The sequence below is a fragment of the Ischnura elegans genome, chromosome X (assembly GCF_921293095.1).
Source record: "Ischnura elegans chromosome X, ioIscEleg1.1, whole genome shotgun sequence".
NCBI classification, from domain to species: Eukaryota; Metazoa; Arthropoda; class Insecta; order Odonata; family Coenagrionidae; genus Ischnura; species Ischnura elegans.
In genome coordinates, this window is record NC_060259.1 from 67361107 (window position 1) to 67387700 (window position 26594).

Genomic DNA, 26594 nt, shown 5'->3' on the forward strand with positions numbered 1-26594 from the left:
ATCACCAAAAATGGTTTTAGGCATATGACAGTGTGAGATCCTCTGGGTGCATGCTTTTACCGCAATGCGCAAACCTGGACACTGATAAAAATCACAGTTATTTTAGTTCATAGGAATCAATCTAATTAGTAAAATATAGAATAAAATGGGAAAGTTCAATTTCTGTGCTCCTTTTAAGGATAGCACTAATAATATATTGATGTTGAGGTAACAATGCCGAAGAGAGAGAAAAATCTCGAGGGATAAAACAAAATTAAAATATTATAATCGAAGGGAAAGCGTCGAAGCATTTCCTCTTACTTTTCTCCCCCTATTGGGGTAAAATACAGAATAAGTTAGCATTTTATCAATAATATGCAATTTTTAATTCTAATACTGTTTATAATCTACTTAAACTCCTCAATTCGCCTGCCTACCTAGAACATGTAAGTGATCATTTTAACTACAGTCGATACGTCATGAGAAAGCTGTATATTTTTATTCTAATAGAACTTTAATGTAGGTATAATATTCTAAGGAGGGTTAACAGCCATACTGAAAGCATTACTTTAAACTTGAACCATTTCCTGTAGCTCGAGTGAAGATATTGATAAGACCATAGTCGTGAGTAAGAGCTATCATGTTGTAACAAATATTTGACGACTGATAAAAGCCGGGATGCTAGAGAAAAGGATTCTTTAATGAAAAGTTGAGGAATCCATTGTGCGCAATAATTAAATAAATAATTATATTAAAAAAACCAACGAAACTTTTAAATTGATAAAAATAGCTGGATTTCATAAAAGTATACTAGAGATAGAGAAGATGAAGGAATCGTCCACAGTAAGCACAGCATTGGTCACGCCTTTAAAGTAAGTAAGATGCTCCACTCCCCATTTCTACATACCAGTTATTAGAATTGCAATTCATTCCCTAATTCATCCATCGAAAAATGACGCTCATTATGAACTCCAAAAAATTTTCTCTGACATCAGTATAAGCTATACATTTCCCTTAACTGCTGAAAATACGTTCACATTCACTGTGAAGGTGAGCCACAAGTACAAGTCTACGTTAATGCCTACTATGATGAGTATCACGCCGTAAAACTTTACGATAACACTAGGGTGAAAATCCAATGACTTCACTGAAATGCCGGTGCCTTTTCATCACCTCCATTGAACGAACATCACATTACCTTAAGTAAGGGGAATTCACAAATAGCGGATGTTTCAAATGAATAGCCAGATTTTAACGCTTTATAATACTTATTACACTTAATATACAGCTGTAAATGATGCGTCAAATGGTAGAGCACCACAAATAGCTTTGTTTGTTGGCAACATGTGCATGTGCATCCATTAGAAAGCGTTTAAAATAAAATAAGTGTTTTAAATACTCGAGAGATACTAATCAACGTTTAAGAAGAACTCGCAGACTGTCTTGACGTGTGCCGTGTAACGAATGGTGGTAACATCGAACATTAGTAGGATTTAATACAAATATTTTAGTTCATCTTTAATTTGATACACGATTTAAAGCTGTAATTTTACTGCAATAAATATTAGAAAGTGTTAAAACCCCGCCATTCATTTTGAAACACCCGGCATAATCTATCTACATATATAAAAAAGGATATCCGTTTGTCTGTCCGCTATGCATTTCCAAACGACTGCACGGATTACAACCAAAGTTAGTACATAGATGCATCTCATCCTCATTGTTACGTCACGTCATACAACTTCTGCGGTTCGACATCCTGCCGGGTAGGCACACCTCTTGACAGGCTCAAAGGGAAAATAAAACTCAAAGGATTCTAAACTTGACTATTAACCCTTTTACTTCCTCCGGGCCGATATATCGGCCCTCGATGGTTGAGTGAAAACTGCCAGGGGCCGATTTATCGGCCCGAATTATTTCACTTGTTTTCGTGATTGTGGCCTTTTCGACGGCTGTAATTTATGTAAACCCCCATAATCTATCTATGTTTATAAGATCTCAATATATCGTAAGAATTGGGAAAAAATCTAGACGTATTAAATAAAATCAAGTAGCTGAAAAAATTTTAAATCTGAAATGTTGCTAATTCCGGAAAATAGCCTTGGCAGTCTTCGTACATCCCACCTGAAATGGGCTAGCAGTAAAGGGGTTAATGCACTCGGTGCAAACATTTTTGCTGGGGCACGCTCTCTCTCGATGATTTTCGTCTACTCACGTACAGACACACAAAACGATCACGGTCGTGGAGTGGGGCATAAGCTGATCCCGTTCGCGGTACACGGAAATCGCTTTTTCGATTTTTTTTTGCTGTTGAACGTCTTCCGCTCACCATCTTATTTCAATTTTGAGTCAACCGTGGGATGCGTTTGGGGGAGAGGGCTGGGTAAATCATCTAACCATCTTTCTCGAGCGTCGCCGGGTGGCCTGCTAGTTGTATATACAGTGAAAAACCTCGAATCCGGATATGCTTTTTCTCCCAAGCGACGCAAATTTCCAGGAAAAGCTACACTTTTTCATGGAAAACGTGGCACCTGGATGAGATTTACCCCTACGCTTTAGTTGAAATTCTCCACGAAGTTGCACTCTATTTTATGCACATTACCCTCGAAGGTATACCGCAGGGATGCAAATAACTGCGCGCAAGAGCTGAAGTGGGAATCCTCGAGATTAAGGTAAATTCAGTGCACAAACGAGGTAAATTATGTACCCAATCTCGCTGGGATTCTAGCAGGTGAAACAGCTTCCTCTTTTGGAGAGGGCATAATAATTAGAAAATACTTTCAAAGATTACGCAGAGATATTCGCCTCATTCTTTCACATTTTAAAGAAAAACGTTGCCCCAAGATTACTCGTCCAATGGAAGAAATTACTTTCATGATTAAAGCACAAATGGTAATATCCACACTATTTTAATAATTAATAAATAAAATGAAAAATAAAATAGTGTGGACATTACCATTTGCGCTTTAATCATGTATATATCATTATTCCACAAAATTAAGCCGGAAACGATTTTATAGAAATTACTTTCACAATGATTAAAATAAATATCTAAAAAATCAAACAGTTCGTAAATTTTACAGTACAAGTCGATTGTAATGTAGATAATTTAAATCCCTAGAAAGTTTATATTTTCTCCTATTAAGACAGCATTTCGATTTTTTTACACTTCTCTCAGAGTCTGTAAGAATATCTAAACCTACGGCCTCAGAGGCGGAAGAACAAAGGTTAATTTATCTCGCGCCCAGATCAAAGGTATTTACGAATGTGAGAATGAGGTTATTGTGCAAATGGGCTTAAAGAACCCATTATGGACGGATAATTTGTATCATTGGCAAATTTCATAATAATTATAAAACTCTGAGCTCCCCCAGCTCCTCGATTTTTCACCGCGTTTCCCCTAAGTAACCACTAACTTACTTCGCAGAGACAAAGGAGATTTGGAGCATAGCCAGAGAAATCGCCACAGCAATTATTTTTAACGCGAGTGTGAGAGAAATAATTACGATTGAGCAGAGACAAACCATGCGTCTCCACAGTGATTGAAATCTAATGCTAATGGTCCAACAGATGCATTTACACCTACATCTTTCCTTCTATTACTAACGCCTAAAAAGATAAAATTGCATAAAGTTTTTGGGATCTTATCATTCCTCTCTATCGACGGACACTAGCACTTGACGAGCAACTCAAAAGTCATCCAACCAGATGTAAATTATTCATTTTTATGATTTCCAAAAGAAGGTTCTATGCAGATCTGGTTTGCTTCTAAACCAAACAATCAGAATGGTATGTCACCTGACCCCAGGTCATCTAATGGCTGAGCCCATAATAGCGCAGGATATTCGAAAGACGCATTTGAACAGGGAAGTCGGACAACGTTGGACAAAGTCGAAAATTTTACTGTTATTTAAATAACTATACGTTATGTCTGTAGAGGAACTGAGATCCTTTTCGGATGAAAATGAATCAGTATTAAAACGTGGGGCTAAATTTCTCTCGTAATATCCACTAAAATCTCTTTTCTCGTGAAAACAAAGGTAGAAGTCAACTATTTCATAATCACAAACTGTAATTGGCCAAGATTGATACTATAATGGGCAAGTATTCGCAATATTCCAGTTCTCTTCTTCCGGGAGAAGACTCCTTTGCTACAGATATATGAGCATCTTATTTGTGGCGATTTGCAATTTTCGTAAGCTAGGACCCATGATTTCAAGAGGTAAAAATATCTTTCCTACGACCCCAACAGATTAAGCTCTAGCAATATTTGATACTCCTTAAATATCTGAGTATTAAGTCAATCTGTGATACATTCTTTTTAAAACAATCGTTAGATTTTAGCGGAATGGCCTTTGCATCTAATAGAAAAAATTGTTATTAAAAACTTGCACTGATGAAAAAATAATTTATAATAATTAAAAACATCCAGAAAACACTATGACCAATGATTTTGACAAATATGTGATTTCTGCATTGGCCCATGAAAGGAAAATCATGAGGAGACAGCAATTATATCGTGTGTGATTAAGGTTAAGTTGGGTGATCCCAACGGGAGGTAAATCTTTGAACGAAATCAGCCCGAGCTACACTTTGAGTGACCGCCGCGAGGAGCGTTCCAGTCCAATATCCGTGACAAGCTCGTTCGATGCACGTTTAGTGTGGCCGCTGTCAGTCACGCACCGCAAGCCGTCGGCGTCGCCACGCCCGAGCAGAGCCGGGTTCTCGGGACACGTCACCGCATAATTGTGGCAGCTGGGCGTCTCTTCCGCCAGTGCTGCGGCTCATAACTCAGCGGCCGAGCCACCCACCAATAGCATCTGAGATGAGGCATATGGGAGGTTCGGAGAATTCTCTTCAGAAAGTGCTATCGCATGCTACACGCAGGGTGACGGTGAAATCTACGATACCATAGAAAGCTTACATTATTTCCCAGCAGACCGTTTTAGGACGGGAAGTCTTGTTTCTTTAGAACCAGTTGTCGCAAATAGTAGGGTAACATCGGAAGGAGTATCTGAATTATTTTCGCAACCAACTTTATTCGGAATGAACAACAAAATTCATCATCTGACCCCAGTGAACTTGATAGCGCTCCAGTTTTCCACCTCAGAAGATTTTAGGCATCGCCCCTTCCGTGATAGAGTCGGCTACATATTAGCTCCATACTCCACACGCGTTAGATTGTCCAATTGTGCACGGAATTCCGTTTCTATGCCGACTCTATTTCCATGCAAGTTTTCGCGAACATCGTTTGTGCTGAACCTTACTGTGCCGGACAGTGCTGTAAGGTTCTTTCGAAGATTGGTGATACGGGATTGACTATATTGGTGTACTGGTGAATAATGGGATATTAACTCTGTACGCCGGATGCAACTCAGTCCTGGAGCTCCGATGATCGAAATTCAGTTGCAAGCAATGCTCTCAGTGGTGTCTACAGTGTAGATAGGCGCCATTTAGGACTATGTTGAACTAGTGAGTTGTGGCCTTGTGGTTAGAGAGTTTGAATACTAGCCAATGGCTTCGGGTTCACATCCCGGCTGGAGTATCTGGGTACCCCATGTAAGAATGACCCAGAGAAAGAAACTGGCTTCCAATAACTGAAAGTGTAAATGTCACTCGCCAGCAGCTTAGCCTTCAGTAAATTTTAACTTTACCTATTCAAACCAACCTTTAGGTTGAAGCACTAAAAGAGTGAAAACTGTAGTCAAATTCCTATACCTTGCATAAAATTTTATTTCAAATTAAGGTTTTCCAATATGTTTTAAAAAAATAAGGATACATCTTAAATTAATCCTAATATAGTCTTCCGTCTCCAGAAATAATGATAGATACAACAGATCTCTCTTACTAGAGTACTCCTCTAACTTTTACCTGTCTGTGACAACAGCCATGAGACAATTCATGGGATGTTTCCTATACGTTTTTTTATTCCCTTTGCAAATATTACCATTTGTATCGTCTTCCGAAGAACTTGTGAAGGTTAAAGGATAGGGCGGAAATAATATGAGAGAAAGTGTTCTTGCTAAGCATGAGCGGCCTTGTGAGACGGCGGTAGGGCCAAGGTTGAAGAACATTCCAATCATAAGATAAGAGTTTTTGTTCCAGTGGTCACGCATGACCAACCTTCCACTAAATGAGACCACGTAACGCATGAATGGTAGACAGCGAATGCTACACTTGACACAACATGCTCCAGAGATTAAGCGGATTATCTTAGCCTTCTTCAGAAACTTTGATCACTAAGCCTCGGTAAACTTCTCGTCCTTCAAACCGAAGGTCGCGGCTTGAATTCCCTCCTTGTTTTGTTTTTCCCATCCAGAGCATGAGTTTTTGTGATTGCCATCGTTGATAGATAGATACACCCGCTTTAACACGCCCAATTAGTCTATTTTTAGAGTAGCTGAATATCATTTATTAAATTAGCTGAAACGCATGCCGTATTACGACCCCATCGTGCCATCTAGCATGTCAAAGCAGCTACTACGGGAAAGGGGCCGTTTCCTTACATTGCGCCATGACTGAGCTGAGTTTTATTGATTTGGTTTTATTTAAATACTCACGAAGGCAGACAAGTCAAGTATTTCAAGTCAGACATTTGAAACCATTGAGGGAACGTCACACCCTCTTGACTGCTCGATTTATTTCGTGACTACTTTCTAACTCAATTCTTACGCCGTAGTCTTAAAATTTTCAAACAACATATAATACAAACTACCCTTGTTAACATTAACATTTATTTCGAGCATAAAAATTTTACCTCCGAGAACATACAGGGGTAACATTTTCATACTTTATATACACACAAGGTGTTCTCTATACGACGTGAAAACATCGAGAAGACAGCGTAAGTTTTAGGTATGGAATAAGTGACGATAAACTACCGGTAGAGGGGAAGCGATGAATCCTAAAGACGGTCAGAAACATCCATGCCCACATAAAAACCTATTCAGGTGGGACTCGAAGCTGCGAACTTTGGATTGGCAAACTTTTTCAGATCACAGAATTGAATTCACGGCCTAAGAGGTCGGTACGGCCGATTCGTGGATAGTGTGCTCAACACAGTGTGTTTATTTTTTTTAATGCTACCTTGTAGGGAAAAGCTTTATGCGATCGCGTTGGTGAAGCTTATTGTCTACCATTAAAATTCACTTCGTTTATTTGTGTCACAAAATGGCCCCTTGAAGAAAAGCCTCGGTACAAAATATAAAACTATGTTTCAAATCAGGTAGGAAAGTTAGGATAAGGAAATTAGACTTCGGTACCTCCCGCTGAAGTTGAAGGAAACTAAGAAGAGCCTAAATAATGAACACTAAATGCATGAGGAGAGACTACCAATTTGTTGAAAACTGGGACCTCGTGTCTTGCTAAAAAAAAAAGACGTCGCAGGTTGCAAATGTCATTTTTCCTATAAACCAAGAAACGATTCCAAAAACACGGTAGGAAAACGATGAGAAGCACTAAAAAGTTATAAAAATAAATGGACAAAAATGCCCAGTTATTAATGCAATTCCGTGAAATAACCAGGTCAATTGGATCAAACGTGATGTATCCTCGGGGAGGGATCAAAGAAAACCCTTCCGTTTTGAAATCGAAGCTATCAATCACGGGCAACATCTTCCACACTCCAAGATGAGCTTCGCTTCCCATTCAACCACGTCCACTATAACTCGGATCGTCAGCTCTCCTGTGGTCGTTCATTGTGAGCAGAGAGAGCGGCAATGAGGCTCAAGTGGCCCCGTGTATGTGGAGCAGGCCACTCGGCGTCAATTGGCCGCCACATGGATGTGCCACAGGCGGAGTGGAGGGGTGAACGACCCCCCGCCCGCCGTGGCCCAGGTCAGTGGCGACCGGAGCGCCAAGGGCGGCGGTGCGCTGCTATTGATCGGAGGGAAAGCGCGCGGCAGGGCTTCGCCATGTCCGCAGTAGACGGGCGAATCTAATGCCGCAAATGAAGAGGCCACGTTGCCGTTTAGTCCGAATACCAGCTGGATCACCTGATACGTTGGGGTTCGAGAGCCAGTTTGGAGAATTTTCACCCATCAGATGTCACGTAATCCTGTTAAAGGTCGGTGAAATGATAGATATCTCATTACTCACGGAGATGACAAAATATACCCTTCTAATTGCCACGTTGCCGTTTAGTCCGAGTCCCGGCTGGATCACCTGACACACATGGGTTCGAGCACTAGTTCGGGGAATTTTCATCTATCGGATGTTACGTATTCCTGTTTCACATCAGGTCGGTGAAATGATAGATATTTCATTTCCACAGAAATCCACAAATATGCCCTTCTAAACGCAAGCCTCACTGATGGACGGTAAAAAATTGTCTTTCGTGCAGTATATCCTGAAATCTAATTTTCTGGATCTGAATTTTCACCCAGGCTATTAAAACGATGTTCCGCGATGCTTATGAAAAACGCCGATTAACATTAGTACTTACATACATTTTTGATTGATAAAAAGCTGGTATAAAGTTCGCCGTAACGTAATAATTGCAATGAAAATAAAAGGCACCTCACTCTTCTACCTTTTCAGCTAGAGGTAAGTAAATTCTTAAATTCAAGTCGAATCACTCAATTTTCATGAAAATGGCGCCAGAGCCCGCCCATGAAGCTCGAAAAAGCATAAGCTATTTAAAAAATATAACCTATGAATTGTTTACATTCACAGTAACTTTACATTGTTTTATGACATCATTTGATGTCATCAACAATAGCCAAACGTTTAGCAAGAAAATATTCTAACAGTATTAGTTATCCTAGGCGAAATCTCTTAAAATCGACGATAAAGTAGTCCTTTGAATTTAAAATCGTCGATTTTTATGGGTGCATCCCAGTCTAGCATTATACATTTATATTACATAACATATTTTGCATTAATTTCAGAACTACTGACATTTTTATATGAGGCTTATATACCGAAATTTTTCCGTCACATATATTATGCTTTTGTGCTTATAAATTAGGAATACCGCGATGAAATAATAAGAGGGAGTAGCCATAAACGCCAATCACCTTGTTCGCCTCGTAGCCAAGAGAAACGGGATGCGTAATACGAGAAAAGTCTACTGCTAAAAGATTTTAAATTCATGTTCCCCCGTTTCAAAAGGAAGCATTGACGAAATATATTCCTCGCGATATCAGATTAAAAACGATAGCTATTAAAAAATTGGTCTTCCAGAAGAAGCGATGGTATTAATCCATGCTAATAATTTTTATTCATTAACGAGTATAATATCATTACGCATGCATACTTCCATTTGTCAACCGGTTGCATAGAAGACGGTCGATAATTAATCCAGTAGCCAAAAATCTCTCATTTCCTACGGATATTTCTGGTTAACCAACCTTAGAGTTAAGAGACGGAAATACTCTTACTTTTCTACGTAAGGTAGTTTGAAGTGCGAATTCAACTGGTTAGGACAAAAATGCCTTTCACCTGTCAAAATCAATGACGCTACATTAATCTGAACATGCCTTTCCACTGAAGATAAATATCGTCACCAAATTTCAATCATAATATAGCTTCTAGGAGTGCCAGCACCAACTTTCACAGAAGCAACAAAGGCGTCCCTCATAATTCTGGTCTCCCTGATTACAATCTTATCCACCAAAAATGCTTGGGAAATATGTTAAACAAATTTCTCTCTAAACGGAAATTCTTCAGCAGGCCAATTGTCTTGAATTTCGAGAATAATAATCATGATTGAAAAAATTTCATTACTAAGTTTGATTTCATTTTCTGTCGTCAACGGGCTTATATTAATCTATTACGTAATTTCAACGGATGCTGCAATCGTCCCGCTAAAGTAAGCTTTAATAAAAAATAGAATAATATAAAATCATATACGAAGATCTTTTCTTTCAATTCTTCATGTAATCTTGGAATAGAATCTTCCAGATGATATACACGTTAGACTTTAGACTACAGAACTTTAGGCTTCGCTACCCTAATGTTGATGGTTTCATGAAAATGTGTGCTATATGTACGAGAAATTTCATACTTCGTTCATTCTATAACCTATATATATTCTCTCTACGCAGATATTTCCTCATTTAAAAAATGCATGTACACTCGAGAAATAGTCTTTTTTCAGGATAAGAGCAACTAAAAAGACGCAAAATCAAAAAGATAAAACGAAACTTTCCGCAAGAAAATTACATTTAGTAGCTACGGTTCAGCTTAGCTGTTACTTAGAATAACTCAGAAAATCTTTTACCTAACACCGCTTTCGCTATCAATTTACCGAAAATGTTCGAAAAAATATTTCAACCATCCATTGACTTAAACCAAATAGGCTAATAAATAAAAATGCATTTTATCATACTTGGCTTCTCTCTGCGTTTTTTATGACAAAAAAGGTGAATTTTACGACCACTGCAGCGTCGTATTCATGGTATAAGATAAATGTAATGAAAATGACCAATGGAAGCGGTCGGCAGTTGGATGGTACTATACTCCGTTTCCATCACGATCAATATCTCGTCATTAGCTAGCATAATTCTGCAATCTCTTGACCCGGTTTTTATGTTGGTCATTAGAGAATATCTCAGTCAATAGGACGATGAACTCTGGCAAAAAATGACTTCAAGAGCGCTGAAATAAGTAGGAGTGAGTCACGAAAGGTCGATTACGATAAAATAAACTGCTCTGGCGTGCAGTCACGTTACGTCACATTTTGACCATTTTCGTGGTTGAGTGCACACACTCTTGGCATACGCATGATTCTATGAGAAACCTATTTATTTCCCGTATGCATAATGCATACAGCATGCATAACACACATCTTAGTGCTTTTGGTAGAAGCAGAAAACTTATTTTTATCAGTTTGCGTGTAGCAGCAAAATATTTTTTTAAATATAACCTCCGCGGTATTCATAATTTCAGATTTTTCAATCTTTTCTTGCGTGAATAAAGTTCGAATGACTTGCATAAAAATAGGTACAAACTCTGAAGTGCAACAAACTCGTGGCTCCTGAACAAACTCATGAATGAATAACAAATAAGTTAGTGAATTCATTCATTCAGGAATAGATAGTGTGTTAAGAAACTTGCATAAAATTACGATTTGGAAAGTCAAAAAAGTGCTGGGGTTCGGTTTTTTCGAAAAAAAACAGACTATAAATCATATTTCACCCTACGGAAGAGATAATAAGATTCATGACGCATGATGCCTATTCATATCACATCAACAGTGGCATTAACAGCGCCGTTAGTTTTATTTGGTCCGTTTCCCAGTTTGCCTTTCGACGGTCCCGACACGACCGTTTGTGTATGCGGTAAATTTGGATCGGTGTGCCTCCATTTCAGCCACACCCAGTTCCCCAGGGTACGGAAGAGAAAAGCCTTACCCATCTGCCACCAGCAATAAGCTTCACTGACATAATCCGGAACGAGTGGACAATTTGAATGCCTATCACGTCCACTCCGGATGCTGGTATCGTGCAATGATAGAGCCAGGGTTGAAAATACAAATGGAGGATCTGCATGCACTATGCAACGGTGTCCTATATATTCGTAAAGTTTAATTAAAACAAATTTTCGTACCACTGTTCACGACAATTTTTATATTTTTAGCGATTTTATAACAGCTTCTCACATCTGTAGAGCTCCTTGATTTTAACGAATAAATATTCGTGCGACTTCTTATTTATGGCGTTTTTAAACGATATATAGTATATTTGATGCTATTTTCAATTTATTCAACGATTCTGGATGGTTTTCCGACCGTATCAACACATAAATATAAAACTGCGAGCGATAATGAGATCAAACACAAATTTGCATCCGCAAAAATCAAGAAGCCGTACATATAGGTGGCATAAGCGAAATTCGTTCGATAACTTCAAAAAAAAAAAGAAACGTCGTTTGGCGCTTAGCAGCAGCACCCAGTCTTCAAAGCATATGAGCATCGGAGCAGGCAATGCTTCGCATGTTCCAGCAAAGCATCTTCACGTTCCAAATCTGCGACGGATGGATGATAATTTTTGCAACCATTTCCCTAGCATACGTCTGCATATCGGTGGCGCTTTCCGCTGAGAGCAAAATAATGCTACCGGAAGACCAGGAGTAGCGAGTGTCGTACGTACCATCCAGCTCCTGCCGTTGGGCGCTGGAGGCTGGTGCTTCGTCATCCGCACCAAGGGCATTCGCATGTTGGTCCCTCGACAATTGGTGGTGCGACTTCGAGGTAGGCGGGTGCATGGGCGGAGTGTTACCAGAGACGACACCAGTCACCGCACCACCACCACTACCCCCTATGCCTGCGAAGCATAAGGATGGGCAACAATTGAATTTAAGCTAGCCTTCATGGAATGAAAAATTCAAAGCACATGAAAAGCAATCATAAGCTTCGCAGTACAAGTATGATCGGACAAAGAGTCCGATTTCTATCACAGCAACTCATCAAGTTTGACGATACGATCTGCGTATCTGATGATTACATGAGTTTCATTTAGTGGCGCTAGTCACCCCACAGCTAAAACTGCTCGCTATTACTTCGAAGCACAAGGGTTTCCAACTGTTCAAGCTGGCTTCCGAGAGATCAAATGCAAAGCACATTTAATTTCAAATTGTAAGCTTCGTTGCACAATTTTTTCGCACAGGAATCCCCTTATACTTCGAATACAAAAATTAGCTAGCATTAAGACAAAATCCACTAATTTCATCCTACGATTGTATTCAATAAAGTGGAGAAACATAAGACTAAATCACTACGTACTTAAAGTAAATATTTTCTGATTTCGACATTTTTGCCACATATACCACCATAATTAAATGTATTTCCATCTCGGAAATAATCCCTCGGTTAGAGTGTGGTCATAATCAGTGCTCACATAGGAGCTGAGAAGGAGCAAAAAAATATTGCTACAAGAGTAAAAAGCGATAATTGCTTTCACTGGCACCTTTAATACGTGGTAATGCATATATCTCTTCTACGGTCACTCTTGGTTCCACGAATATAGTCCCAACTCCCCCGGAAGGAGCCGGGTTGGTGTGGCCAGGCTAGCATGTTGATTTCGCAACGGATTCAAATCCCAGCTCTGGCAGTGAATTTTTAGGGGTCGCTAGATCCCTACGTGAGAGCCTTTTGGATGGTACTTCAAATTTAGCACTCCATCCGTCGGATGTGATGATGAGTCGTGGCAGACTTACGTAAAGAGGCTGAGTTAGGCACCGGGTTTCTCTCCACCCTTCCTTCCCTACCCCTCCTAATGACGCAAAGAACCCGAGCAGTCGATTGATTCCTCTAAATAACACATCATACCTTTCCATACCATAATTCTGGATAAGTGAAAGGTACTCCCACTCCTCCACTCTGTTGAGAAAGCAGGAATAGTAGTGGCCACCTCTCTCCTCCAAAAACAACGAACGCAGTGAAGGAGCATTACCGAACAAAGTCGCTCGTGTTAACCGTATTGTTTATTCATTCACTCACAACAGCGTAGTCAGTAGTAACGATTCTGCCAATAGCGTTCCCGAACTCCCTCCGAAGGAGCTGTTCTCTAAGACCCGAAATCGTAATTTATTGAAGAATTCGGTACATGAAATGGAAAGATATATTGCGGCGAAAAAAGAATTTTCCTCCTTCAATTCTCTTATAGTTAAAAAAAACGCGAAATGTGCCGCACCCTTATCGTGGGTTGGTGACGTCATATAAGTTCCGGTTCGATAACTCGTTCACGTTGCGAGATAGAATTGTTCACACTAGTGTAAACAGGAGCGAATCAATTGCGATGGACGAGGAAGCGGATAAGCGGTGGTACGCTCTGCAGGAGCTCGTGACGTCATCAACTTATCTCAGGAAGGGGTCATCGATAGCTTCATAATTAGGGTACGGATTGAATCACGGAAAATAAGAGTTTTTTGTTAGTAAAACTCTATCGGAATCGAAAATAAAAATGAATTGTCGAATTTGTTGTTAGTTGCCCATTTTCTCTACCATGGAGCACAGCAACGCCCCACAGGAGGCGCTATCACCCACTTCGGGAACTACGGTTCCCAACACATTTCCTGGTCATAGACAAACTTACTTCAAGAAAAGGATGCTTCTAAACTTCGTCTGTGATATATTTGAATGGAAAACAAACTCGGACAAGAAGAATTTCATCATCTATGAGTAAACATGGATTGCGCTAAGGGCAATACGTAAATAAATAAACTAGCTACAGGTGTCCAATACCATTCAAATCTGTGATGCATGGTGGCTACTATTTAAACGTCATTGATTCATTTCCTGTGTTCTTCCGGAGTCGCAATTATATTTACGAATAGTAACCACTCAGTTAGGACTCCCACGTTTTGTTTCAAATAAACTAACCTTATTGAAAATGAACTGCACGGCGAAGGCTATTTGACATTGAAGCCTTATAAACTACATAAAAGAGTAGATTTCAATCAGTAGATACATGAATTATTGTCATACATTGTCAATTTAAGTCCTTCCAGAATACTTTTTGATTCTCCAAAACTAAAGTTTTGAAGACAAAAATTAATACCAAATGGGCTCTTCTAATATAAGAATTTTTAAGAACTCTACATCAACAAATGAATAACACTTTGTCAGTACCTAAAGAGACGAAATCTCGACGAGCCTTTTGAATCTTAGAATGAGTGGCAATAATACTTCAAAATCAACCTAATGATTACATTACTTCCATATGAGTTTAGGTATTCCTGACTTGCAAGCACTTGCTACAGAAGTTTTTTCCATTTATGATCGAGACTCCTATGGGGACTCTAAAAAAGCTAATTTTAACGTTTAAATTATCTTTATCAAACGTTTTCACCCATATTTTAAACCATAAAAGGAGCCTAAAGCACAATCCACCTCGTTTTTTTAACAAAAGGGTAAAATAAGAAATAGTAGTGATAATTAACTAATCTACTTCACTCGAAGGAGAAACGATAGAGAGGTTTGGGAAGTGTTTTCCACGATATACTGGGAATCCATTGCATCAAGAGTCTTCAATTATTTCTAATAAGATGATGCTCAAGCGTGAATAAAATATAATGCTTTACAGCATGGAGATTTTTATTTCAACTTAACGTTCTTGAGTAATAATCAAATATGAAGTAGCAACTAGAAGTAGAAATTTAGAATTATTAAGACACTTTATGTTTACACTTTTTATTCTTACTTTGTGGAAGCGTTGAATATTATGCTCCTAAAATGAACGTGAATACGCCCTTATTTAAAAGGCACTGAATCATATTTCTTGCGTTTTTTCATGTTTCGATGTCTCGAAAATTTTCACAACATCCGCAAACAATGTGATTTTTTTTTACTTATCATATGCATCGAACGGTGTCACGAAATGTCACGAGAAAAATGGCGCGACAACGCCCTTCCTGTCACAAATAAGAATTGGAATCAGAATACGAGATGAGACGTTGAACTGCCGGCTGATGTCCTATGGAGAGGGCTTGAAGGGATGCCAAAAATCATCACGATCGGAATGTGGTGGAAAGCGAGATGTTTGCCGCCAAGTGAAGGACCATGTGAGCTCTCCGCCACCAGAGAAACCAGAAAGGGACAAAAGAAAAACTTGATGTAAGGCAAGGAGATGGAAATGGGGAGGGTGAAAGTTCAATGGCCTTGTGCAATGGAAGCAAAACAATATCGTTCACCGCAAAGTAGCATGCCGGAGCCGAGTGGAAATAATATCTAAATGTTAAAATTCATAAAAATAGCATAACGTTTTGTTATACTTGAGAAAAATAAAATCAAGGAATCGAATACTATCCGAATAACGAATACCATGTCATTACTATTGCTTTATAACATCATTATTGATTGCCTTGGTGACGGCACGGTGAAATCCTTAACTACCAAACAGGAGACCGCTGCGCTGGTTCGAGTCCAGCCTAGGTACGTTACCCTAATTCACGGCATGATTGTTACTGCAGATGTGATTGTTAAGTTTTTAAAACACCCCGATGTAAAATACCAAATGTGCTATTTTCGGTGGTGTGGGAATAAATAAATGATTTTTTTTAATATTCTAAGGGAGGCTTGAGAGCCGTAATGAGAGGATTCCTGAAAACTTGAGCTATCTCCTGCAGTTCGAGTAAAGATATTGATAAGGCTAGAGTTTTTAGCAGGATATTTCTTGTTTAGTGAACTTCTGACGACTGATAAAAGCAGGGGTTAACAATTTTTAATGAAAAGTTGTGAACGACATTTGTGCACGACAATTTATCAAATAATCAAATGAAAAATCAGCGATGAAATAATTTATTCAGTAAAAATAGTAGAATGTTTTTTATTCTTGAGATGAATTATGAAGGAATTGAATACTATGAGCACAGCATTGGTCACGCCTCCTAAGTAAGGAAGATTCTTGATCTCTCTTCTCTCCATTTCTACTTCACAGCTCATAGAATCGCAATTCAATTACTAATTCATCCATCGAAAAGTGACCTCTCTATGAATTCCACAAAACATTCCTTTATCGTCAGTTTAATCTATTTATTCCTCATAACTGCTGAAAATACCTTTTGCATTCACTGTGAAGACGATAAAATCCTACGTTAATCCTATTAAGATAATCCCCATGACGGCAAAATGAACGATAGTACTTGGTTGAAATACTTTATAGTGGAATGGTATGGTATTGGAGGAAGCGACCGATAGCTGAGGTCATTTGCGCCATGAGGGAAGGGTATGGAAGGAAGGGTGGAGAGAAACCCGGCGTCGGCATTAGTCTGCTCTTAACGAAAGGCGCCAATGGGACCACGGCTTAACGTCCCATCCGATGGACGGAGTATTGCGCTTGAAATGTCCTCCACACAACATTCAAGCAGGGATCGGGCAGTCACTGAAAATTCTCTGCCAACGCCGGGATTTGAACCCGAGCCCGCCGAGTGGGAAGCCAACACTCTAACCACCACACCAACCCGATCCCCCTTTACAGTGGAGAACTCCAAATTTGGAGTAACTGATCTTATTCTGCCGCCCTTTAATATTTATGTATATACTAACTTCAAAATCTACTGTTCCCCAACGCTAGAATTCTCCAATACTTGAAGTTAATTAAACTTTTGCAAAAGAACATAGCAGCAATAATATAGGGAGGTTGAGTTTATACTCCCTCTTCGTAATTTAGAACTTGCCACTCACCCATGACGGATTTAAGAATTAGTGCGGATGGTAATTTTCATTGTTTTACCAGTTTATATTATTTTACTGTACATTTTGCACCTCGATGAATCCGTGGCCCGAAAATTACTTTGTGCCCGAAATGGGGTGCCTAAAAATTTACTAAATGCGTCAAATAGAATACATTGAACACTTCTGAGATTGCTACACCTGGAGAGTGAGTAATCGTTGCATCTCTTTGTAAATATACGTGGAATTCTTTTTCTGATTGAGATTTTATTCGAAAATTTTCTAAAAATTCGCCAGCAATGTACAGTTTCGAAAGAAAGCAAATGAAGAAGAACTTGTAAAGACAACAAATAATAGGCGCTAAACGAATATGATGAACATTGCAGCAACAGTGCATATTCGGGTATGAACGCTTAAAATGAATATTATTCTCTGGTAGTTCGCATTTAAGCTAATATTAGGGAAAAAGAAAATTTTACAGCTCATGTACGTCATGAGGTGTAACTCATAACTTTTTCCAAACAAGGTTTTAACTGTAAGGTGGAAATTTATTCGGAAAACTATATTTGTTTCAAATTCATTCCATAATAACAAGCGTCCTCTTCAAGGATTTTACCCGGCCTTTCTACTGTTTTCTCGTCTAATAACAAAACGGACTAAAGCCCACTCATAACCTGACAGTGCACGCATTTTAATACTCGACTGTATATGATATTTTTGCTCAGTTTCAGTCCTATTTATGATGTTAACGGTAAAGCTAAAAATATCTCATGGCCACTAATTGTAAAAATAATAATCGGTATCTAATGTTTAATCAACAATTATTACTATGGCAGGGTGCAAAATGTAGAAAATCATTGACGTGGCTTCTCCAGATCAAGGTAAAACTCGTAAGATGATCTATTCAGACTGGGGTCATCCTCTGGAAACTATAAAAGCATCAAGATAACAGGGGAGCCGTCACCCGTCATAATAACACAAAGGAAGAAATGCCTGGACCGAGTAAAACAAGAGATTCTATGGGAAGAAAAATGTGCTAATTTCCGAGATCACGAGTCTTAGACCCATAAAGCATCTCTATTCACAATACTGAGATGTGAACAATGGATTCGGCATAAAGGTAATGGTTGGAAATTTTATAAATAAGGAAAAACAGGAAGATGATGGAGACCAAGAAGATGGCACCCTCGTTCAATGAAGTGGTGTTGAGAAGAGAAGAATAGCGCAGAATTGCCATAAAAATTCCTCCGGAAGGGACCAAGCACCCTATTTTGAGTCGTGTATAGAAAATAGCGCCCAATAAAGGCACACGTTTCAAGAAGAATGCCTGGAAAAAACTCAAAGGGGGGTACATTTACCAATGATGAACGACGCAGAGATAAATCTATGGTGGTTTGGAGATAAGCTGACATGAATAAATGAAAATCTGGGAAAAACCATCCCCTGGGCTAATGTGATGTCCTCTTAAAGTTTTAGAACTTTAAACTTAATGTTTACACAGGTTGAAAATTCTCAAGAGAAGAAGACAAATGATAATTATGTTTTATTGGGGCAGTGTTTAAGTAGTGGCGTTTGTAGTAAGTGTAGTATTTAAAGAATTTGTAATGGGGTTAGGAATAAAATGTTACATAAAATTGAGAGGAGAGATTTACTCGAAAAAATTCGTAAAAAGTGATCAGAAAGAAAGTTCATTCGCTGAAATTAAGAGAGAACGAGGAGATGAAGCCGTTACAGGAGTTGGAGAGTTCAAATAAATCTTGCGCGGGGGCAAAGTAAAGATTCTTGCGAGATTGAAATGGGTATGTGGGGTAAGAATGGGACAAATGGCACTGATGTAACACTTATGCTGATGCTGATGACAACAAATGAGGCACCTAAAGTATATATGAAGTGCGACCGAATCCGATACGACAAAGCTGGATGTTCACTCAGGTAGCTTCGAGTAATCTCAAGAACCAAAGAGAGACACTGAATCATCAATAATGTAGGTACAGAAATCCAATCAAAATTACATAAGCATAGCTTTTAGGTTTTTTTCAATCAATCAGATTCGATGGGGAAGTTCAGTATCGTTGTCACGTACGATGGAGAGATGCACTGCAATTTTACGAATGAGGGATACATTTTATGTAAAGGATGAAACAGCAAATTTAAAAGTGGAACAAGGAAATATTCTGAATAAGAAACTTGAGATAGAATTTCTTTATCATTTAATAGCACAGATATTGTTCCTTTATTTTCTATGGGGAATCAGATTTACTCGGTGTCCCAAGAAATTTTTGACTTGACTGAATACGAAATAACCGAGTTAAATAATTCAGGTTGAGATCAAATACCGATATTGAAGCTATTATATTATTTATATTATTATTTATGCTCTTTAAATTGTAGTGAAGTAATACCAATTCAAAAAATGAGGGTGAACATTACAAACTGTCTATCAATTATTCAAAACTATTCTTGTGAAATTTAATGGGCATCACGATGCAAAATTAAGCATTTATTGTCACCGGCAGGTAAATACCACGAGATTTCACCCGTGATCCATTTTAACTCTAATTCAGGTATATTTTGGAGAAAATTCAAAAATAATTATATATAGATAGGATTTTTAACAAATGTAAGTAAATTGTAATCGGCACTCAGACCTGATCTGAAGATGCGGCCAGCATAGGCCACGAAACGTCATCAGAACTCAATTTCAACGCAGTTAACCCAAAAAGAAATGGAGAGAAAATGAAATTTTATAAAAGTGAACGTTAGCCTAAGATCCCACAATTAGAGTAACATAGTTTTAAGGTAATTTTTCAGATCAATCAGATTCGATGGGGAACTTCAGTACCATGCACGATAGTAACTCGCAACTTCGTGAAGTACCACGGGACTATTTTTAGTGTGATCATTTCGAGATTAAACTTTACTACAAAATGCTTCCGTGTAAAAAGCAATGAGTTTTCTTTGGATTTAGAGAGCATTTATTATTCACATCGGATATTTTAAGAAATTTTAACTACCAGCAATGAATACATTAACGTTATTCAACAATTTTCATCGTGGAATCGTGGCCGGAAGGGTAATTAATTCTCATTTTGTCCCAACGTGACAGTATTGAATTTCTAATTGGTCGTTTAGCAAATCGCTCTGGGCAATAAATGACTCGTGAAAATCTGAAACAGATTGATTCCTCAAAATCGCATTTAACATTGATTTAAAAAGTTAACGGCGTAATTTTGAGAAATGTTTTCTAAATAAAAAACAAAATAACTTTGTGATTTCAGTTTTACACTGAAGTGGTATCGTTGTTAATGAGGAGCCTCAATATATTTCTAATTCTGTAATTTTTCATTTTCATCGCAATTTTTTGGAGAAACTACTCTCTGTTTTCAGTTTATTTTGATGGTCAGTGCACGTATGCTAGCCAATATTCGCTTTATGTCATCAGCTTCCTTCTTGAAAGCTCATTAATTTCAAACAGGAGCTATAAAATGCATTTCCTTTACTGTTTCATGGCTAACCTTACCGGTTTCTGCCCGTGAAGGCCGATTCATTTTTAACGAATCCACAATTCAGTTGCGTCGCTTGGAAACAATTTCCCTGAAGCATGTTACATTTGCCACGGGCGCCCCGTGTCTTCCATGCGAAATGAATAACCAAACAGCTGGGAAATGAGAAAACGTAGCCCAGAGTTTTCAATTATTAACTCGGTATGGAATACATTTTGATGAATCGTAATTTAATGACGTAGCTATAACTTCTTCGGAAAATAAAAATCGCTTTACGAACCTGGCATTTGAGAGAAATCTTAACTTTCCTTGGCAGAAGACCATTTTAACATGAGTTCTACAACTTAAGTATTCATCGAGAAATTGAAATTTACCACGGTACGTAAAAAGATTAAAAACTATATTTTATGAGTACAGACTCCAATATTAGCTTCTGAGAAGCACATTAAAATACGAAGTTAAGTACTTGGTAAGGTAACGTGACATAAGCTACACTATAAACAGTTTAGACATTACACACGATTAATTTACAACTTGTGTAAAATAATGAAAGGCACTAAATGGAGATGAAATTACTACCCATCAAAATCCATAGTATTTTGCACGAAAAGGACAAAATTTCCAAGACATTAATTTAAGACCTAATATCAAAGGGAATAATTGAGTTCGACTAAAATTGCCACGTTTTTGCATTTTTACGAGAAATGGCTGGAATAACATGGAAAAACATTTTTCTACTGAGGAGAAAAAATTACGATAAGCTTATCCCAAGTGATAGAGTAAAAATATTTCCCAACGGATTTCAAAATAGTATTCGAGCGTAGTTCATTAACAACCTGTCATAGCTACGGTGGGTCGAAAAAACAATAGAACTATATTACAAGTTTAACTAACTCGTGTAAAAGGTAACTGAAAGCCCCTTTTTGAGCCCGCAAATAAAGTAAGATATATTGAGTGATTTCGAAGACTATCAATCACATTTTGACCCATAATTTCAGGCGTAAGAAGAGCTTAATACATAATACAGCTAGGATTTTTCAACAAAATGAATTTATTCAATAATAATGATAATAAACTAATCGAATTCACTCTATAGTACAATAGAGAGTGGAATGTAAGAAGTTTTTCAGACAAAATCCACTATTAAGTTTTTCTAAATAATGGTAGGGACCCGAAAACCTGAAACTATTTTACTGATGCATTGAAGATATTACTAAATGATAAACGGAGCATTTATGCTTTCATATTCCAGGGTGGAGAAATCACAAGTGCATAGAAAAAATATTTTTAGCAAGCGCGGCGCAGAAAATAGCTGACAAGGTAAATAAGAACGATACAAAGAAATAAATGCGAGTAATCAGCTCAACCTTCCGAAACGCAAAACCACATGCTCATATAAAAAAAGCTCTAATTCAGATCATCCTTTCCAATTTACATCTGCAAAAAACACTTCTCCATCATTTTACCGAGGTAGCTTTTAAAATGTGCCCTTTGGCAAGCACGTAATATGACGCTCAGCTTCACTAAGTAGGTCACGAGAGTATAACAATGCACGTTGCAATCCAAGTATCGTTTTTCGAAGGCATCATCAAGAGAAACTAAATACCCTGTTTCTCTAGCCGGAGGAACTTCACTGCCTCCAGTAATTATAAAGAAGAAAAAGTCATTGGAATTTTGCACAATGAAGTTCTAATTTAATCATTATCATGCCCTTGAAAAAGAAGCTTGGAAACTATGTTAAGACTTACGTGATAGAACAAATTTCGTTATCATCCAAATCTTTAGGCAGATAAAATATTTTGATGCCTGTAATTACAGGTGTATTTTATCTGAAATACTAAAATAATTCGTGGCTAATTACTAATTGGTTGTGAGTGCACAGTGTCTTCGGTTAGCCACCCACTTCTATACCGGATATAAAGGCCTTAAGCCACTTATTTGCAAACAATTAAGCAACGTGACAGCATTAACTTTCTTTGTACAGCCGAAGTAAAAACCATCTCTTGCCAGCAGTTGGGTACGTACGGTTGAAGGTCAATAACAATTTAGGTAGATAAAATAAGCTATTCTATAGGTTAGTCAATCACACCAGCATTTCCTTAACTACCACTTTAAATCATATATGAGGGTAAGCTAATAAGCCTATTATCAGTTGAAACTTCTCTGATTTTATGGCTCAGCCACTTACGCGAAATTAAGGAATACACATATTTACGTACTTAAAAGACCTCGGGAAACAGAATGTAAACAGCATCACCCGCTGGCGTCCACATAAATATTTCAAAGTCGCAGTGAGGAATCCATTTTTTAATTGGAAATTCCACTCATATATGAGGTCAACACCGAGTTACATAATTGGTGAGGTAATGTTAGCAAAATGGGTAGAGAGTTAAATTTGTTAATTGATAAACTGTCGAAGGGTACATCTACATACTATCCTACAAGCCGCCTCAGAGGGCGTTTGGCTGGGGGTATCAGATAAAAAGGAAATGCTCTAACGAAGCTCCGCCTAGCCTTTATTGAAGCCATTTATTATTCGGGGAAAAAGAAACTCCTTTACGTTCGGCTAAATATATCAATTAATTTATCGTTTCCGTTGAATCTGAAAATGAAGACAGATTCTTATATCATGTTCTCCGCGTCGCTTTGAAAGATGTCTATTCCCAATTGCTCAAGCAAGCTAAGCCTAGTGCGCAGCCTCTGAGTCTCCAGCGGCTCCCAACCTAATTCGTTTAACATCTGTGTAACGCTTTCTGTAAATCATAGCAGATTCTGAGGAATCGTGCAGCTTTCCATTGGATTTTATTAACTTCACGGATAATGTCTTTCTACGCCGGATCCCATATGCTCGCTGTATATTTAAGGTGTGGCCGGGCGAGTACGAAATAGCACCTCTGTTTTACTACATCCTCCAAAATTCTTCCCACAACACGCTTGACGAAGAAGTTCACGTTGGCCTCAAGGTATTTCATATGTCGTTTCAACGAAACTCATTCTTCATGCAGTGCTATTATAGAAGCCCATCAAGCTGAATGCCTCATGAAGAGGCCACGGAAAAATATCCCTGAGGGGCAACACTTCTCAGAGGCAGTATTTTCTCTTTATATCCCAGTGTCCGGCCCCACCCGCAGTTTGGGAGTGAGAAATGCTGATATGATTATTGGCTGGAAAGGGACGAGCTTCATCTCAGTTCAGAGCGAGAGAAGTTTCATTCGAAGGTAAACAAAGAGCCCAAAGAAAAGCGAGCGTGGCAGCAAACTTTAAATGTTTCCCTGAACCCCGATAAAAATCTCTTTTCTTAAACAGCCAATAAATTCCCTTTTCTTGTAACATAATATTTTATCTACATTAAGTTACTCTCGCTGGTGAATGGTAGATAAATTTCTCTTGAGTAAAAGATTACAAACTTTTTCTGTAACCAGCTAAGTCTTTTTCTTGCACGCCGCGGACCAATTCATGTATTCCTGTATTCAACAGGTGGGCTTGGATAATCAACTTCATTTTTACAGCAACTTTGTCGGCCGTTTTCGCCTTGATTCTATTAATCAATGGTTTCACTCAGCGGGCAGGAGTAATTCAATCTGCAAATGTCACCGAAAGCGGAATTCTTTTTTGCCATAAATGCACTCCTTTTTTTCCACTAATACAGCTCGCGCTCAGGTCTGGAGGAAAACCAGACGCAAAAAACCACCCGAAAGAGTTCATTATTTACTGCGGCAGACTCGATCGCATTTATTCGGGCAATATGCATCAACTCCTTCATCGTTCCTCAACGAGGTTCATTAAAAGCAACAATCCCGTCGGTCTTCGAGGTTAATACTCCGCTAAAGTGAATCACGCTCGATTCTTTGTCTTCTAAATCCTCTTTCGAAAACTCTCATTATTCACCCTCGAATGAAACTTCCAGTACAAATGGCTACCATTAAGGCTCAGAATCTTGAAATCGCTACGAGCCTGATACGCATAATGACCAAACTAAAAGGAAAAAATTAGCAGGGACTTCACGAAGTCGGCAGGAGGAATAAAGATTGAATCTAACATAAACTATACACCACTGGCGATGAGTTTCATCTGGATATTCTGAGCTAATAAATTATCGTCCCAACTACTATACTTTTTCGTATGAAAATGCAATAAATTCATTATTTCAGGAATAAAATTCTAATTGCGTACAAATTCAATTTAATCTAGATCAATTTGAGCATCTTAATGCCGACCTCAATATGCCTCTCATTAATATCCCAAGGCACTGAAATCGCAGCCATTCTTCCACGAATTTTATAGTTTCTTCCTTATTCTTTATCGTGTTGGTTGAATCCAAAGCAAGCAGTTTCACCACCAATCTAGTGCAATGCCCGCGAAAGCTTACGGCACAGCGCCGTAGATTAAATCGGTACTGCATGTGGCTCTTCTTTGTAAATAGCATGTGGTACCCGTAGCATAATATTTATGATTTTCGCCTCTATCCACGAAATTTGCCATATGTTTTCAATGAATTTAGATTACTTCAACAAATCACCATTTTGGGTTATTATTAGGTTACTACTCCAATCGTCCCTCCCCTCAACCGATCGTATTTTGTCTTTTTTGTTGACGCATTGGCCGTAACAAACTTACGCTATCCGAATACATTTTACCGATTCAGACGTGATATAGTGGAAGTTTTGACATATTGAAATATAAGGTAGTTGCAAATTTCCACGATTATTTTAATTCGTACGACACCATTGTACCACATTATGGCTCGTACGCATTAAAATAATTGTGGAAAGGTGCATCAACCTTTTATTTCTATACTTACGCTATCCCTTGGAAATGCCAGCGTGTATAGAATAGGCCTGTGCCAGCATTTACCTGTTTCTTAAATATAAAAAATAGCAGATACAGACAAATGTGAAACAGGGTCTACGCTAAATACTCCAAAATTTCCCATCGGATAGCTTTAGTTTTAAGCGAGCAATCAGTTTGCAAAAGAATTCGGCTGTGCGAGAGGTATGCGTCTCTGTAAGGGGGCGTGGTCTCATCCTCGGCGTCGGGATTATGTCACTAATATTACAATAGGGGATTCTCTAGTTGGCTACAAAATATCTTGTCACCTACTGCGCATTTAAATGGGTGCTCAAAAGTCCCCACTCCCGTCGCTAACGGGCAGAGCGATCCGAATTTCGAGGAGAATTAAGCTATTATAATTGGGGCTGTTAACCTATTATTATGAATGGCAGCATCTGTTGGGGATTCCAACCGTTTTCGTTGTTTATTGAGGCAATAAACAACGTAAATGGTGACCATAAACACTTTTGAAACCCCAGAAGATGATGCCATTCATTGTGCAACACCGTTGATGTCTTCTCACCAACCTAGCATTATGTTCGCGATGATTGATCCATCAAATTCATAAGTCTTTAATTATAATTCTTGAGATTGTGAATACTAAATTGAAATAATTTTGAATATATTGATCGCGCTACACTCATCGCCGCACAACGGATTTTTTGAAGAATTGATAAAAACCCTCCCAAATTGGCAGCTTGAATCAAGCTTCTATGGGACGGACTGGGGCTCCCTCTACGTAGTCTGCTTGATGACGGGGAAGGGCTGGCAACCTAATCGATGTTCTATGGCGAGTCGTATAGACTAATGGGTCTTGAAATGCTATTTCTACGCAAGGAAGGTGTTTGAAAATTCTCCCCTGACGCACTCATTGAAGTACGAACAGCATAAAATTGATGCATCAGTTTTTGCTGACTCCACTGTTTAAGAGGAAGGTCAAATAAAAGCATAAAAGTGAGGGAACCGGTCGCTGAGGGGAGTAATCGCTCACGAGAGAAAAAATAAACCAATTGATGCCGACGCGTGAGGCCAAGGAGCAGGGGAGCAACTTTAGCACGCCTGGCAGGAGTTTGTGACGTCATCTATGTATACCCAAAAAGGCTAAGGATGTTGACTTATCATCGCGGATAGGTCGAAAGTTAGGTAATGGATCTAAAGATGGAAAATTT

The 26594-nt window shown here is 38.5% G+C and overlaps 1 protein-coding gene across 6 annotated transcripts in view; it reads right to left on the reverse strand.

Moving 5' to 3' along the window:
• Positions 1 to 26594, reverse strand: part of LOC124171836 (serine/arginine repetitive matrix protein 1-like) — a 219521-nt gene that overhangs the window by 162832 nt on the left and 30095 nt on the right. For 5 of the 6 annotated variants that reach the window (XM_046551192.1, XM_046551190.1, XM_046551189.1 and 2 more), the window contains exon 3: positions 12072 to 12245. The exons of the other annotated variant lie outside the window; for it this stretch is intronic. In XM_046551192.1, the coding sequence (XP_046407148.1) occupies positions 12072 to 12245 (174 nt within the window). The remainder of the gene's footprint in view (positions 1 to 12071; positions 12246 to 26594) is intronic. 6 annotated transcript variants of the gene reach the window in all.